The following is a 16,525-nucleotide window of genomic DNA, read 5'->3' as shown; positions in this document are numbered from 1 at the left end:
TGATGCAATCCCCATTCATGAATTTGCTTATCAGATCATTTGAGCATCAGAAGGTTGTGCAAAGTTAGAAAATGCAGTAAGACTGAGAAATTTTGATACTGTACATAATTTTCAGCAACTAAGATACTTAATATGAAAGAAAATTTATATTCAGGCCACTTTCATGAGATTTTTTTGAAAAAAACCACTTATACCATCTTGCATCATTTAAAGATATGTCATCAGAATGTGCCCTAAGAATAGAAAATGAAAGAATGGAACATTGTGGCTAATAATGAACCAATATGATATTTTTCAAAAGAAAAAATTATATTTCGATTTATATACTTGGTTTAAACCAAACAACCCTGGAAAGAAACATCTCAAAATTGTTTGATTGATATGTTTCAAAAAAGAAGTTGAAATTCCATCAGAGTCAGTTTTTGTACGAGGTTGAAGACATCTAATGATTTTGTCTATTTTCTTTTGATTGAATATGTCTATGAAATGACAGGTGGTTTTGTCTTCCTTTCTGTATACAATGAGCAATATCATTGTAGTATCCTGTATCCAAGAAATATTTTAGATAAGAGCTTTTTCATTTTCATTAATGTTGAAACCACTGTTCGTTTTCAAGAGGAAAATAGAACTGTGCATTTGTAATTTTCGGAGAGATTCTTGTATATTGCATTGTAGTTTAAGAGAAGATACTCAACACAAATGTTTATTTTCTTTTTCCTCACGTACATACCATATTTTTTTAAGCATCTTATAGCGCGTGATCAGTTCTCTGGGCTTTCAGCTTTATTCCTTCAATTTTGTTAAATTGCTGTGCAAAGTAAGCTAAATATTTTTTCTTAGTAGAGAGACTAATCTCAATATATGAAGATTTTAGATATATTTGATTGTATTTTTTCAAGAGTAGAGCTGAAATATTTACTTCGTAACTGAAATGAGTTTTATATAGTTGATAAATTATAATTTAGTATACTTCTATAGTTTGATGACATATTTATTTAGTCCAACAGTTGCCACCACTCTGAAAAATCTGGGAGCTCTGTACAGAAAGCAAGGGAAGTATGAAGCTGCAGACACTCTAGAAGATTGTGCTCTGAGGGTTAGAAAAGATGTATGTATATATTATTTTATATTAGCAGTTATGATAATATTTTTGTAAATCTTAATTCTTACATATTATATCCTGACTTTGTAGTTTTTTAATTAAAGACTGGTGGATATATATGATTTTTTAATGCATTTTGTGTATTGTTGACCTAGAAATTTTATCATGCATTTCTTCAAAACAATATTATATTGTATTTCTACTTTGAAAGAAATGGCTATAGTAACTTTCCTCTTTACTTGATAGATTGAGTAATAAGTAGTCTAGAGTGTGTTGTTATATGGTTGGAATAAACTCAGAGCTAAGAGATATAAAGCTTAGTCTCTGTATTATGTAATTATTCCATTCTATCACAAAATTCATCATTTAGAAATCAGAAAAGTAATTTTTATAGAAGTTAGCGTATTTCAAACGTATTAGAAAAAAAAGGAACACATATGTACTATATTAACCCATTATAACCTACTTTTACCTTCCCTCTAAATTTTCTACCTGACCTATATTGCTGTACATCAGTAAAAAAAAAACTGGTGTTTACATACTGTGCAGGTGGATTATTCCATGCTCTGTAATAAGGGACACTCACCATTGTTTCACTAATAGGAAAAAAATGTGAATGATTTATTGTAAATTTCAAATGACAGAATAATATTACTGAAATTTGTAAAACTTCAGTAATGTTATTCTGTAATTAAGCATGGCCATACGTAACTGTGGTGCCTATGATGGCAAATGCTGTCACGCTGATTTTTCAGTCATTATCACATGGATATCACAAAATAATTTGTCATAGAGCTGCTGCCACCTGTACAGCCATCCTTCTACTTTATTATCTCACCACTAGACGGAGTTCAACAATTACTTTTCAAGGTGTGAGATTATTATTACTATTATCTTCATTATGCTCTGCAAGGCTGCATCCCCAAGTGCTTTTTTATTTGATTTTGTATTCTTTTGCGAAGATGCATCTGTTTTATTACTCGTATATCTTTTAGCAAAAGTTCAGCTGCTATGGATCAACATAAATTCATCAGCAGCATTTCTTACAGTCACAGGACATACCATGAACCTACCCCACCCCCAATGGGGTGTCATATTACGTTCAACACATTCCCCAATGTTTATATTTTTTGTAAAGTAGTACATCACATGGACTATTTGACACTTTCTACCACATAAAACATGTATATAAATGCACTTTTCTATTTGATCCATTTAAATTAATTTTTAGCATTTTGGTTGTTGTTTTGACAATGATGATGGCTGACTGATGATGATGATAACAAAAAGCTCTCTTATAAAAGGTTTGTTGTGTGCTCTAAAGCTAAAAAATGAAAAGGAACCAAATATTGGTGCCCTGATTGCGGTGTTGGTTTGTGCCCAGTTCCATGTTTTGGAATGTATCACACACAAACTGAATACTAGAATAAAACTTAGAAAACATTAAAAAAAAGTTTTCTACCTCTTATCTAGTAACAGACAAGGAGAAATATTCTATTTACATTTTTTTTATTTAGAACTGTAAATAATTACTTTTATTATTATTTTTTCTATGATGACTTTAAATGTATAGCAAAGAACATGATAAACTCAGTTTTGATGTTTTATAAAAAATTCAATTAAAAAAATATTTTAATAGCTTCAAACTTCCAAGAAAAGGGAAAAGGCACATGTATCTTCAAAAGGGGGGGGGGCACTGCTGGTAGCATTCAGAGAAATTAATTGGCCAGATGACCGGTTAAAAGAAGATTGTAACCAGACTTTCAATGATTTCAAACAAATATGTATTGGATTGGATGCATTTGGAAATTTGGGATGAAACACACCAACACAAAAATTAATTTTTATATTTGAAAAGTGAATTATTAATATATAATCAGGAACATTCTCTTCTATTTGCAGACTTCACCTCAAAGTTTCAAAAATTATTTTATTTTGTGTTGGTTTTTTTCTGTTTTATCACTACCACTGTTACTGCATTTATCTTCATCTAAATTTATGATTTAGATGCTATGTATGGCGAATCCTACTGTATACATGCGAAACCTGAACATAGAACAAGTAAATCAAAAGAAAGATCAACTCATTTGGTGTTTGGTGCTACAGAAGAATGTTAAAGGGACTGACAAAATCACCAATGAAGAAATCAGAAGAACTGGAAATCTTGACACTCGGATAAGAAATGCTGTGGTAAGGAAGTGGAAGTATGCTGAACACATCCTAAGAGGATCTGCAGGAGAGGACATTACACTGATAGTAGAAGAATACACGAGAGGATACAAGAAGAGAGAAAGACCAAGAAGAATGTTAACAGAGGAGCTGAAGGAGTGGAGTGGACAACAGTATGGTTTGTTCTAGAGAATCTAAAAATTGAGTAGAATGGTGATCCAGGATTTTCAACCTTCGAATATCTGAGACGGCGCCTCTTGATGATGAAATTTATTATTCTGAATTGCATTAATCAATTCAAGGCTTGCTTTGTCAAAGTTTTCATAGAGCCACGTGGTCATTCTTTTACCACCTGACCAATATTTTGATTTGTAGTTGTCACTGTGATAAAGTTGTTGCATCACTGCACTTTATGAATAACACAGTAAAATCTCAATAATTTGAATCTCAGGAGGTTTCCAAATAATCCAAGTTGCTGGAATTTTGCAAAATTCTTTTGCAAAACTGCTATATTTCTGTTTTTGCCAATAACATGTCTTGTTTAATTGTCCTACAAATGTGACTAATTTCATTTTAAGAGGGTCTTGACAAGGACTAAAGCAGTATGTATTCCTAAGCTAGAATTTTTCATAAGCCTCATTAAAGTGAATTTACAATGTAAAAAACAAAATAATATTCATATCGGGCTGCTGAAGCATGAGCCCATATAAATCTGCCTTATAAAGGGGCCATGGGTTGTGTTAGCCTTAATCTGTAGCAAATTAAGCCATAGAATTATAAGAACAAAGTCATGAATATTAAGTCTGAATTGGTAGGTCCAAAGAAAACAAACTTGAACAATTATATTTCATTAAATGAGAAAAAGTTCCTTTTCAACATTATCTTCAATTACAATGCCCATGTTAGTAAATCACGCCCTTGTGAGTAAATCCACTACACAAGTTAGGGGCTGACAGGGCTCCAGCGTGGTGGCATGGTATGGACTTAATGTTTTTTAAATTTTTTACTATATTTACGATAAAATACATTTTGGAGGTCCCACCCCTTTCTGAGTACTGTTTTTCATTGTTTTTGGGCTAATCGAAGTTTTCAGTTATCCGAGGTTTCTTTATAGAATATATAAGAATGATAATTCCTATATATTATTTACTTTAAAAAAAAATAATAATGTGATCATCGCATATTCCAAAGAGATCTTTACGATCTGTCCAGGGAATTTATTAGTGTTAGTAGACATCCATGCCCGAACCGGGATTCGAACCCAGACCTGCACAGTCAGAAGCTAGTTTCCTAACTGGTGGACTGTCAGGCGGCGATAAATCTTTTATAAAGATTCACTTTAGATTTTTGAGACTACTGTACTTATAGTTGGACCCTGATTTGATGAATTTTCTTCTGAAACTGGCAAAAATAGAGATCAAACCCCTATTTAGCTAATAAAATACATTGACACAACAAATATGTTTTGAACAATAATATATATATATATATATGTATAAACTGAAGAGCCAAAAAAACTGGTACAGGCATGCGTATGCAAATAAAGAGATATGGAACCAATCAGAGTACGGCGCTGCGGTCGACAACGGCTATATAACACAACAAGTGTCTGGCATAGTTGTTAGATCGGTTACTGCTGCTACAATGGCAGGTTATCGAGATTTAAGTGAGTTTGAACGTGGTGTTGTAGTCGGTGCACGAGAGATGGGACATAGCATCTCCGAGGTAGCGATGAAATTTGGATTTTCACATACAACCATTTCACGAGTGTACCGTGAATATCGGGAATCCGGTAAAAAATTAAATCTATGACATCGCTGCGGCCGGAAAAAGATCCTGCAAGAACGGGACCAACGACGACTGACGAGAATCATTAAACGTGATAGACATGCAACCCTTCCGCAAAATTGCTGCAGATTTCAATGCTGGGCCATCAACAAGTGTCAGCATGCGAACCATTCAACGAAACAACATCGATATGGGCTTTCGGAGCCGAAGGCCCACTCGTGTACCCTTGATGACTGCATGACACAAAGCTTTACGCCTCGCCTAGGCCCAACAACACCGACATTGGACTGTTGAGGACTGGAAACACGTTGCCTGGTCTGTCGAGTCTCGGTTCCGAATTTAACGGTGATGGCTATTTCAGTCATCAAAGAACAAATCACATTTGGCAAAAAATTCCGTCGCCAAGAGAAACATCAGCCAGCATTCAAGCAAAAAGATCAAATTGTAACTAATTTCAGATATAACTTCAAAAATGTGTAGTTATTTGACTAATTATTAGAGCTCGGATTTCTATGACTTTGCATATTTTTTTATAATTTTGCGTATTTCACTATTTCATGATTTTTACACGATAGAGCATTTTTCATGATTTTTCATTAATTTTAAGGTATTTTTCATGATTTTCAGAATTTAAGACATATTTTCATATTCACGGCATACTTAAAGATTTTTAGGGCATAAATGCATTTTTTATGCAGCATGTTCTGTTGGTTTTTAGGTCATAAAAATCCTAGCCCTACTAATTATTAATAGCCTCATAAGTTAAGACAAATGTTATTGAAAAATATGCAGGATCTAACCACTCATCATGTAAGAAAACAGGAGCTTATATGAACTTACTTTGCAATCACAAGTTTTAATACCTTATATTTATTGAAAACATGTAATGATAATAAACTTGATAAACACCTGTGAAACATTAAGAGTCTTCCTTTGACTTGTGCTTCAGAACAGCCATAAGTGCAACATGCAGATGCCATTTTTATAATTATTTCAAACTAATTCCAAACCGCTCGTCCTGTTCACCATAGCAAATGCCCATTGAAGAAACTTCACCATCACAGAAGAAGATGCAGTCACATGACATACACGTGATTGTCACATGAGTCATTGCACATACACGTGAAATAATCCAAAATGCAGGTAATAAATTGAAATAATCTACACAGAATTGAATGATCGGTAAACTCATACTACTGAATTTTAAAAAAAGTCACAAAAGTGCAAAATTAAAATCACCAGAAAAGTAAATTCCGAAGTGTTTGAAGTTACTTGGCCTCGGCCTAACAGAAGCTATTTAACACCATCGAGAATTTAAAAAATCTGTGCTGAAATACGACTGTAAGCAAAATATCCTGCAGCAACACACGATGGAAGTGAAATGACAGATAGTTCAACAATGCATTAGCACAGAAAACGTTTCGTCCAATCGCTAACATATGTGCATGCAAATAAGACATAAGAGGGAACGTAGTAAAATTCTTACAGCTATAACCATAGATGTGATTTTGCTTTTGTCACAATACCTCAACTCAGAATATTAAATTTTTTTTTAAATGAATACCACAGTACAATGTACATTCCAAAATATATATTTTCGAGTATATATGTAATATATACGCAAAAAACCGTTTCCGAATACTTTATCAGTGACTACTCCTGTAGGCCAAACTTCGTTCGGACTTTGTTCAGCCACCACGTTTGGGTGGCATAAGGTATCACTTTCAAAGAAATTTCAAGTAACTAACCTTCAAAAAGCATTTTAAATATTTTGCATTTAACATAGAAATTGACTGATATAGCATAAAAGGTATTTTCTTTTCTTCTGAAAATTTTGAAGGTAATTGGTTGAAATGTCTAAATATGTGGGGGGGGGGGGGGAGAGAGAGATATACAAACACACTGATGGAGAGATTTATTTCAGTGCCATTCTTTTTTTCCCCTAGAAAGAAAATACTACCAATTCTGGAACCCTGAAATGAGGACAAAAGGGTGAAGTTTAAAAAATGTACCAGAACACTCAAAATTACATAAAAATGAGGATGTATGGTAACCATAGCTCGAAGACTGAAAAATATAGTCATAATATTTCGGTTGGAAAACTATTGTGGAGGTTTTTTTCCAGTTAGTTGCAAGGGTGTGCCAATACATGTGCAAATTCTTATTTTTGCATACTTGCAAACTACTACAGATTTCTACTACAAAATATGGAACTACGGTGAATCGTGAAAAACACTATGGTAATCTTTTTTTTTCAGAAATTTCTTTTGTTCAAGGATTTCTTATTATTCCATTATCCTGTCAAGTACAAAATGACGTCATGCAAAGATAGCATCTCCAAAGAATAAATATCAAGTTAATAACAAATCAACCAGTTGACATATAAAGGTGCGGTTTGAACTAAGATAACTTATCTTGGCCTAGAGTTCTTTTTGATAAATAAAAGAAAGTTCAAATTTCACTCACAGATGGCATTGCAAAACGAAAAACTCAACATCTATGTATATAAAATTGATTTTCTGTGTGTATATTCTCTATACAAATCTACAATATTTCATCCCAAATTTTGTATTTGTACCAAACATGTCCCAACTTAAACAATAGGACTTAAAGTTCATCAGAGTTGGGAAAATGCCTGATGGGGTCCAAAAACTGTCCAGCAACAATAACTTTTGGAATGTCTACTTTTGTTACCTTGGTTCCTATCAAGGTTTCAGGCACTTAACTAGGCTGGGACAGCCAGGGCATTGTCCCAGGGCCCCAAGCCAAATGTGGGTCTCACAAAAATATACACTTATTTTGCATAATAATCATAGTGTCCCAAGAAAGAGACTGCTCTGGGGCCCCGAGCAGGCACGCTACGGCCCTGCAAGATTTCACTTTTTTAATGCTCCCAGTAAAAGAAATCTCTGTCAGTGCCAGTTATTACTGCCTAGTTTATATAGAATGTCATTCATTCATAATATTCTTCTAAAGTTGAAGGAAATTTATTTGAATTTTAAAAAAAGCCATGAAAAAAAATTTGGGCAACTTTTTCAATTTTTTTATTTTTTGGATGATTCCCTCCCCCCCCCCCTCCTAGGCAATGAGCATTGTCACCACAGAGAGGCTTGGTTCCAAGATTGGCATGTATGTTGTGGGGTTTCTAAATCTGGTAACCCAAGTTGTGCAAAAACATTATTTGAAACAGCCACCACTTTTTTCTTAGGTTAATTGGTAGTCAATTCTTTGCATGGCAATACACTGGGTTGTATAGTAGGGCGGATAAAGTGCAGATTATATTAAAAACTATTCATCCTTAAACATATTACTGTAGGTATTATTTTACTTCATTTGAACTTGAGGGTTTTATTTTGAGCTTTCCTATTATTTCAACTCTATATTTTCAGATTTAGAGGTGTATGAAAGCTATATATACTGTTTATATAAGAAATACATTACAACATATATCACAAACAACTGAAATTATTAACATAAAAACAAACTGGTTATCTCTTATCAATGATTTTTTTTTGTCATTTGAAAATTTGTAAAAAGTCAATTAAAAATTACCAAAACTTTTGATATTGTAAAAATAACATTGCCAACTCTATTATCCTTATGAATATGCTCTATTTTAGGTCTTTCCGAAAGGTCAAGGTCGATCTGTCACAGAGTATTCGGCCTGTACAGAATTCATAGCAATAGGCCTATCTAGGGAAAGGCCAATGCAATCCTCCATGAATAGCAGTCAAAGAAGTTCATTAGAGTCTATAGATAGTATGAATTCTGAAAAAGGATCAAGTGATTTGGTAAGTTTGGTTGTGCTCGGTATGAATGAATGAATGGTAAGTTTGGTGATATACAGTCAAACTCTGTTTATAACCACATCAAAGATTTTGCAGAATTTTGTCTACTTATAACTGAGGTGTCGTTATAACTGAGGGTAGCATTTTTAAGACTTTTTCAAGTGTAAAAGACTATAATCAGATGCAATATTATACTATGCACATTTCCTCCATACTATGCAATATGCTAGACATTATTGATCATGATAAATAAATAAATGAGGTTTTGTTTTGATAAAATGATGAAGACATGCCTGTGTAATGTACAACTGGAAGAAAATCTATTTTACATAATCGTTAGTAACAAAAACTGCAAATGCTCTTTCACTTGATGATATTTAATTGATTGGTAATAGTAAATTAATCTTCTAAAGTGAGAATTTTTCCTCTTTCTTTTCCCATCTATTTCCATAACTTTTAGTTGAATTGTGCGTGCACAGTTCTTGACAAAGTGTGTGAATGGTGAAAGTTGTTGCTTGCTATACTCATGATTGTCAAAAGGAAAAAAAACAAGCTGATAAGAAAAACAAAATCAACATTCCCTCCTCACTTGAGTTGAGTCATAGAGTTTTAATGCAAAACACACCCTCAGAACACAATACCATTCAGGAAAACACTTCATATACATATGGACAAGCAGTTTGTTTGGGCCCTCAGGCCAAAATAGCTCCTGCCATATTCATTGTGGGCTTTTGAGTCATTTTCAGACATTTCTTCAAACAAAATGAAAAGCTCAAAGAAATAACTAATACAAATACCACAACAGGCAAAATGCCCAATGAGGTGGCTGACAAAAAGGTGCCCATAACAAATATGGATGTCATATATTTCTAAAATACAGCAACTCAAATGCAGTTACAAAAACTAGAAACAATATATATATATACATAGTAAAATATTATACTACTCCCATAAAATATATTTATGGTTGTCTTATTGTTAGTATGGATAGCTTCTCGATTTGCCCCAACATGTTTATTGTATTTCTTTTTAAACGTGTTATATAATTGTGTTAGAATTTACTACCCCCGGGAGAGTAAGCTATTGCATTTATTAACAACCCTATTAGAGAAAAACTCTCTGCGACAACATAACCTAAAATTGTCCCTTACCAATTGATGGTGATTCCCAAGATTCTGTAATGGCTATAAGATCCAGGCCCTCTACAACTATCATAGTTTCTAAAAAATCTTTCTTATTACCCAATCTCCTGGCATTTATTATCACACATTTTAACCTGTGATTTAGTGTCAATCGAGAAACCATCCAAGTCAGAGGGGAGTAATTCCTCATCTGTATTGTTATTATTAAAAATAACTAACCCGCATTCCCGTCTACATGGTCTGGGAGTAAAAAACCTGAATCCCATCCCAACGAGTCACGTATTGGTAAATGTGGGGAGCTCCCAGAACAGGACTCCAAATGAGAAACATATGCCCATCAGGCGTAAGTTGAAGTAGTGGCTCTCACTCCTACACCCCCAACTACCCCTTAGCCATATTGAAATCACTGCCACCTCTGAACCCCCCTCCCCTCCCAAGCAGATGATAGTAAGTCCTAGTGCTGTGTCAAAGACCCTCTACTAATATTTGCTCCTACTTGGTTCGTTCCCACACTCCCAAGATTTTCTTCCCAGGGAGCTAATCTTTTCCCCAGAACGACAACAGCTCTTGAAACTCTCAAAATCCCTACACACCCTGTTCTCCACTTTTCTAGCCATATAATCCCTGGTAATTACACCACCACTGCCCCCACCTCATCTAAAACCACCCATTTCCCCCCTCTGAACTGTCATTGTTCGTGGAGATTACTTCTTCGTCAACTGGTGGTCCTATTATACCCAGGCCCTCCAGAACCTTAACTCTCTCCCATAACACTTTGACCTCGAGCTCCAATCTTGTTATCTTTAAACAAACCTTACACTTGAAACTATCAGCTACTATCCACCAGACCAACGAAACCTTCCATCGCAACCCCTACACAACATTAATCAAAGTCGGGGCAAACTAACAATAATGTTAAATCTAGATAAGAAACAATTTAACTATACTTGAAAAATAGGAGAATGAGAAACATTAACAGAAATTAAAATAACCTAAAGGACATTAAAATAAAAAATAAATTCGAACTCCAATTGAACACCACCATCTGTCACAAAGAATTTTGGCACTAGAGCGAATTTGGCATTATATCGGATCATGATCAAAATAGAGTTTAAGAAAATGTCAGTTACATCCACCACACGTTTATTGCAAACTACTGTGTCTCTCTGTGTCTTATTCCATAAATAAAATAATTAATTTTATACGTATTCAATTTTAACCCTTAACTGGCATTATGAAAATTCTGTGCGTAACTGCCGTCATGGTGCCATTTTGATCCTGGCAAGTATCAGTGCATTTAAAAAATCAGCACAAGAAATTTTCATAAAAGCAGTTGGTTTTTTACATGACTTTATTCATCTGTCAAGTAATTCACTAAATAATTTTTCTAATTTCTTCAATTATTTTCTCAAATATGGTCTTTTATTAAGACACACATTCGGAAGAAATGAAGGGATACGTGGCTTTTGAAATTTTTTTCCAATTATGTATTAAATTTTTCAAATGCAATTTCTATAATTAAAAAATAAACAGATATGATTAAAATATACTCAAGAAAATAAAATGTAATAATTGAAATAATATTTATTTAAGCACAAAAATTAGTCATATTCTATGTTGGAAACACAGTACCGTAAAATGGGGTGTGTAGAAATACTTTTTAAAATTGGATTGTAAATTTCCCTATTCCACTTGAATAAAAAATTACAAATTATTACCAAAAACCTAGGTTTGTATTGCTTCTATCAATTTATAACAGTGTTAGATAGTGTATCAATAATAACAGTGTTGTAGAAACTGGCATTTAAATCTATTGTCATTTCTTGTCAAACCAGTGGAAATAAAGTAGAAACATGAAAATATATGTGGGTTTATTAGAAAATGTTATAGTAAACAGTAATTTCTCAAGGAAATGGTTTATTAACATAAAAAAGTAAGTAAAATGAGCAAAAATGTCCTAGTACCAGCTATACTGCAGACTGTATAATGTTGGCGTCATTAATAAACTACAACATCAGTGAGATCCTCTTTAAAAAGTAGCATGTCTTTGAAACCTGAACTTGTATTTAAAATTTGCGAGGACGGTTTTTTGATGACATTTTTGGAGACATAAGAATCTTCTTCAGTCAGCATGAATTTTTTGGTTTGTAACTTTCTTTTTAAAAATGTTCCAACAAAACCATCCTTGAGGTAACTTGTTTTACAAACATAGCATCTAAAAGAAGTTTTTATTTTTCCATATACTTTGACTACCATATAGCCATCCGGGATGATGGACGTATTTGTGTGTTAAGGATTACTTTCAACTTCTTTATCAATAAACATGTTGCCTCTGAAGAGGAAAAAATTAATTCTTCATCGCTATCCTGTACTGAATAGGCACCATCATCCTCTGATGACGAATCAACAGGCTTTCTATTTTTCTTGGATTTTTTTTTTGTCCATGGCTTGGGTTGTTTGGAGCCACAAGGGTTTAGGTCATTGGGATTTGAAGTTTGAGGATCCATATCTTCAGCCATGAAGCCCTCAACACCTACACTTTTGCCGGGGATAACATTAAAACTTTAGTCTTTTTTTGTCTTGTCTTGGGAGTTTGATTTTGTCTTAGACTCTGAAGGAGCTCTTTGAAACTAATATATCAACAGACGTTTGATATGTTGATATGTTTTCTATATCCTCCAATCACAGGTTTGTATTTCCGTGCAGCAACCCTGAAAAAACACAGCTTTGTTAGTTAAATTTATAGAGAAATAGGTTTTCATATAGTAGCAGAATGCTGGTGTGGCACACCCAGACAAAAAAATATTTGTGGGGTGAATAGAACCACCTGAAATGTTTTTGTTTCTATTCACCCCACACATTCTAAAAACAACCTTAAAAATTTAAAAATTCTCAGAGCTAATTGTATGGAAATTAAAACCATAAGCATTCCTTAAAGTTTTATATATGTTAAGGTAGTCTTTACATTATACTATTACTATTTACTTTTATATATAGTATATAATATATAGTATATAATATATAATATATATATATAGTATATATATATATAGTATATTTACTATATATATAGTATAGAGTTTTACTTACCAGACAAATTCAAAGTAGGTGCAAAATTTGGACAAAAACTCATGAAGAAAACACCAACAGAGAATATTGCTACTGAAATAAAACATTGTTTCCCTGTTGGTATGAAGTGTTGCCAACATAGAAAAAATAATAGTTCAAATTATTTCCCAGTAATTTTATAGCTATATATGCTTATGAAGCTTTCTTTCTATTCACCGCACTGTCTCTACTCACCCCATTTTACAGTACTTGGAAACAACTCCATAACGTGTTGATCAGATCACACAGATCTTATGTAAAATTCACTAACAACACTATCCTCATGCTCATTTTTGATATCCAATGTTTCACCGTTAATTTGAAACCATTATCGAGAAAACTGGCACTTTTCCGATATGCCGTTTTGATCTGAACACTCCGACCATCAGACAAAAAAAGACTTATGGAAGTGGTGTGGTGGGGTCATTTTGATCAATGATATGGAGGGAAGGAAATGTAGAATAACATCATAAATTTGTCGAACACATGTAAACAACTAGCTTGAAAGGTACTGAAAATAAGATGGTCCGGATGCATTTATTTCTCAAGGGGTGGCAAGATGGAGAATGCATGATGACCCCACCATGCCAGTTAAGAGTTAAGTTGAGAAAATTCATAAATTACTTGAATATATTTCTGTATTGTATAGTTATTAAAATTAAAAAAAAAACTTTTTATGCAGTCCCCCATGTACCCAAAAACCAAATTAGGAAGTTGTTGCCTTGTCTCCTGTGCCAACAAAAATTCCATGTTTCTAAGTCTAACCAATATTCACTGTCTAATATTCACTGAGATATTCAAATTCAAAAAACGGAGGAAAGTTTGGAAATAACAGCATTAAATGTGGATAAAATGTATTATCTGTATTTAATACACCGAAGTGCCAAAAGTCATGGATACCTCTTAGTATCGTGTGTGGGACCTCTTTTTACCTGGCAAAGTGCAGCAATATTAAGAGGTATCCCATGACTTTTGGCATTTCAATGTATATACACTGCTCAAAACAATTAGAGGAGCACATGGTTTTAACAAAATTACGCAAAGATGTATACCGATACGTAACATAAAATGAATCATCCATAATTTAAAGCCTAGCAGGAAATGGAAGAAGAAAACTTCATATGCAAATCAAAGTTCATGACGTCAAAAACAAGAAAAAGGAGATAAGGGCAGAAATCGGGATGTTGCAGAAACGTCTGTTTTACTGCCGTAACTGTGAAATTCGATTGCGCAGTATTTTTTTTTGAGACAAGGTGACTTGAGGATGTCTCAACAACGTGATTTACCGGAATCCATGGCATGGCGTGTTATAGGCAGACTGGAATCCGGGCAAACACAACGTAGTGTCGCAGACGGTGTTGGAGTCGCCAGAAGTGTTGTTGCAAGGCTGTGGAATCGATTCCAAGAAACAGGAAATGTTAGACGTCGACCAGGGCAAGGTCGGCCACGCGCCACTACAGCAACTGATGACCGGTATATACGGTTAACACCCCGTCGAAACAGAACAGAGAATGCTACGCAGTTGCAAAGATGGTTGCTCTTGGCAACAGGACGAAGGGTGTCCAGCCAAACAGTATGTAATCGGCTTCATGAGAGAGGGCTCCATGCACGTAGGCCAATGGTCTGCATTCCGTTCACCCCACGCCACCGTGCGGCCCGAAGAAGATGGGCTGCTGAACATCGAGATTGGGAGCAACATGATTGGAGCCAAGTGCTGTTTACAGACGAGTCCCGATTCAGTCTCGAGTGTGACACCCGACATGTTCTGGTATGGAGGGACAGGGACACTTGAAATAACCCCGCATTCGTTCGTGAAAGGTCACAATACAGACGAGCTGGTTGGATGGTATGGGGTGGAATCAGCATAGGCGGACGTACGGACCTGCATATCATTCGGAATGGCACTTTGACGGCCCGAAGGTATGCAGACGAGATACTGCGACCTCATGTCATCCCTTACGCTAGAGCCATTGGAGATTCCTTTGTTTTCCAGGATGATAATGCCCGACCGCATAGAGCTCGTCTGGTGGAGAACATGCTTGAAGCTGAAACAATACAGCGTATGGAATGGCCAGCGTGCTCTCCTGACCTGAATCCAATCGGACGACGCATTGCTGCGCGACCAAGGCCGCCTGTTACTGTCCGAGACTTGCAGATTGCACTTCTTGAGGAGTGGAACAGTATTCCCCCAAAGTCTGATCGATAACCTCATCGCATCCATGGGAAACAGGTGTGCAGCTGTTCGAGGAGACCACACACCCTATTAAAACTCATTCATCATGTCTAAACAGTACTTTTTTTTATCGTTTACATGTAACCAAATTGTTGCCCTAAATCATCTTTTCATGTTTTTTCCATATTTTCAAAGAATTAAAGCTTAATTCCAAATTTTTTTTACGTCTTTTTTCTGTATTGCGCATTGATACGCGTGTACTATCCATTGTATGCCAATATGTGGCTGCCTCGCATGGTTTTCTTCACTTTTTTGCTTGCTCCCCTAATTGTTTTGAGCAGTGTATATACACACACGCACGCTTACATCTGAAACTATTTTAATTCTGCTTAAATTTATTGACACATTTCAAAAGTACAAAATAAAGGGTGGCATTGTTTTTAGACAATTAGTTTTTTTTTAAGAAATATTTTGTAATGTTTGTTTGAGGCTTCTTTTTTTCCACGATAACCTTCTCAAAATCTTTTTCAAATCATAAAAAATTTAGAAAATTATCCATGCTAGCCTTTTATCCGGAAAGTTTTTTTTATAGGTATCTCCACAATTTTTATGAATGTAGTTTTTCGCTTCTTGTGACACTTTCTCTTGTTCACTTTCGCTCAGATGATTTTGAGCTGGAGTCATCGGCCATTTCAATGATGTCCTCGTTAGTGAAATGTTGAAATTTCCTTTTCAAGAGCAATGTATTCAGTTTCTGTCAATGGATGCTGTAAATGTATTCATGTGTTGTTGTGCTTGTAAATGTATTGATGTGCTGGCGACTATTCAGTTTCTCTGAGTTTTGGAGCTGCCGTCAGTTTTTTCTTTTATCACACCAGTGTGCTTCCAACAATTGATAATAGTCTCTTTGGACACTTCATCCCAAGCTTTTTTCATGTAGTAAATAGCATCTTTTAATGAAAGAGTAGAAAACTCTTCATTCTTTTTTTTTAACCAGTCAGTCACATGATGAATGTGATGATTAAGATAATATGCTTTGAAATACTTGATAATTCTTGCATCCAAAAGTTGTAACACCCCGGTAGTGGTGGTCTCCGATCCGAGATCACACAACGATCCTAGATTGTACGTCTCGCAAGGAGTGACATCATCTTCCTCACGTAGACGTACGTTTTTCGGCTACGTCACTGCACTAGTGCGGAGAGAATTTCTTCCTCGTATTGCAAATAAGCCTGGATGGCGCTTGGAGCACTTT

At 34.8% G+C, this 16,525-nt stretch overlaps 1 protein-coding gene across 8 annotated transcripts in view; it reads left to right on the top strand.

The window, feature by feature from the left end:
- The window catches only part of LOC149080555 (kinesin light chain-like), a 172,264-nt gene that overhangs the window by 89,030 nt on the left and 66,709 nt on the right, over window positions 1-16,525 (top strand). For all 8 annotated transcript variants that reach the window (XM_089239669.1, XM_089239663.1, XM_089239662.1 and 5 more), the window contains exons 11-12: window positions 1,000-1,108; window positions 8,680-8,850. In XM_089239669.1, coding sequence (XP_089095795.1) covers window positions 1,000-1,108; window positions 8,680-8,850 — 280 coding nt within the window. The remainder of the gene's footprint in view (window positions 1-999; window positions 1,109-8,679; window positions 8,851-16,525) is intronic.

Source organism: Pholcus phalangioides, unplaced genomic scaffold, assembly GCF_987345545.1.
Source record: "Pholcus phalangioides strain wild (caught in Gottingen) unplaced genomic scaffold, Ppha-v1.0 ptg000011l_1, whole genome shotgun sequence".
Taxonomy (NCBI): domain Eukaryota; kingdom Metazoa; phylum Arthropoda; class Arachnida; order Araneae; family Pholcidae; genus Pholcus; species Pholcus phalangioides.
This window is presented reverse-complemented; position numbering and strand designations above follow the sequence as displayed.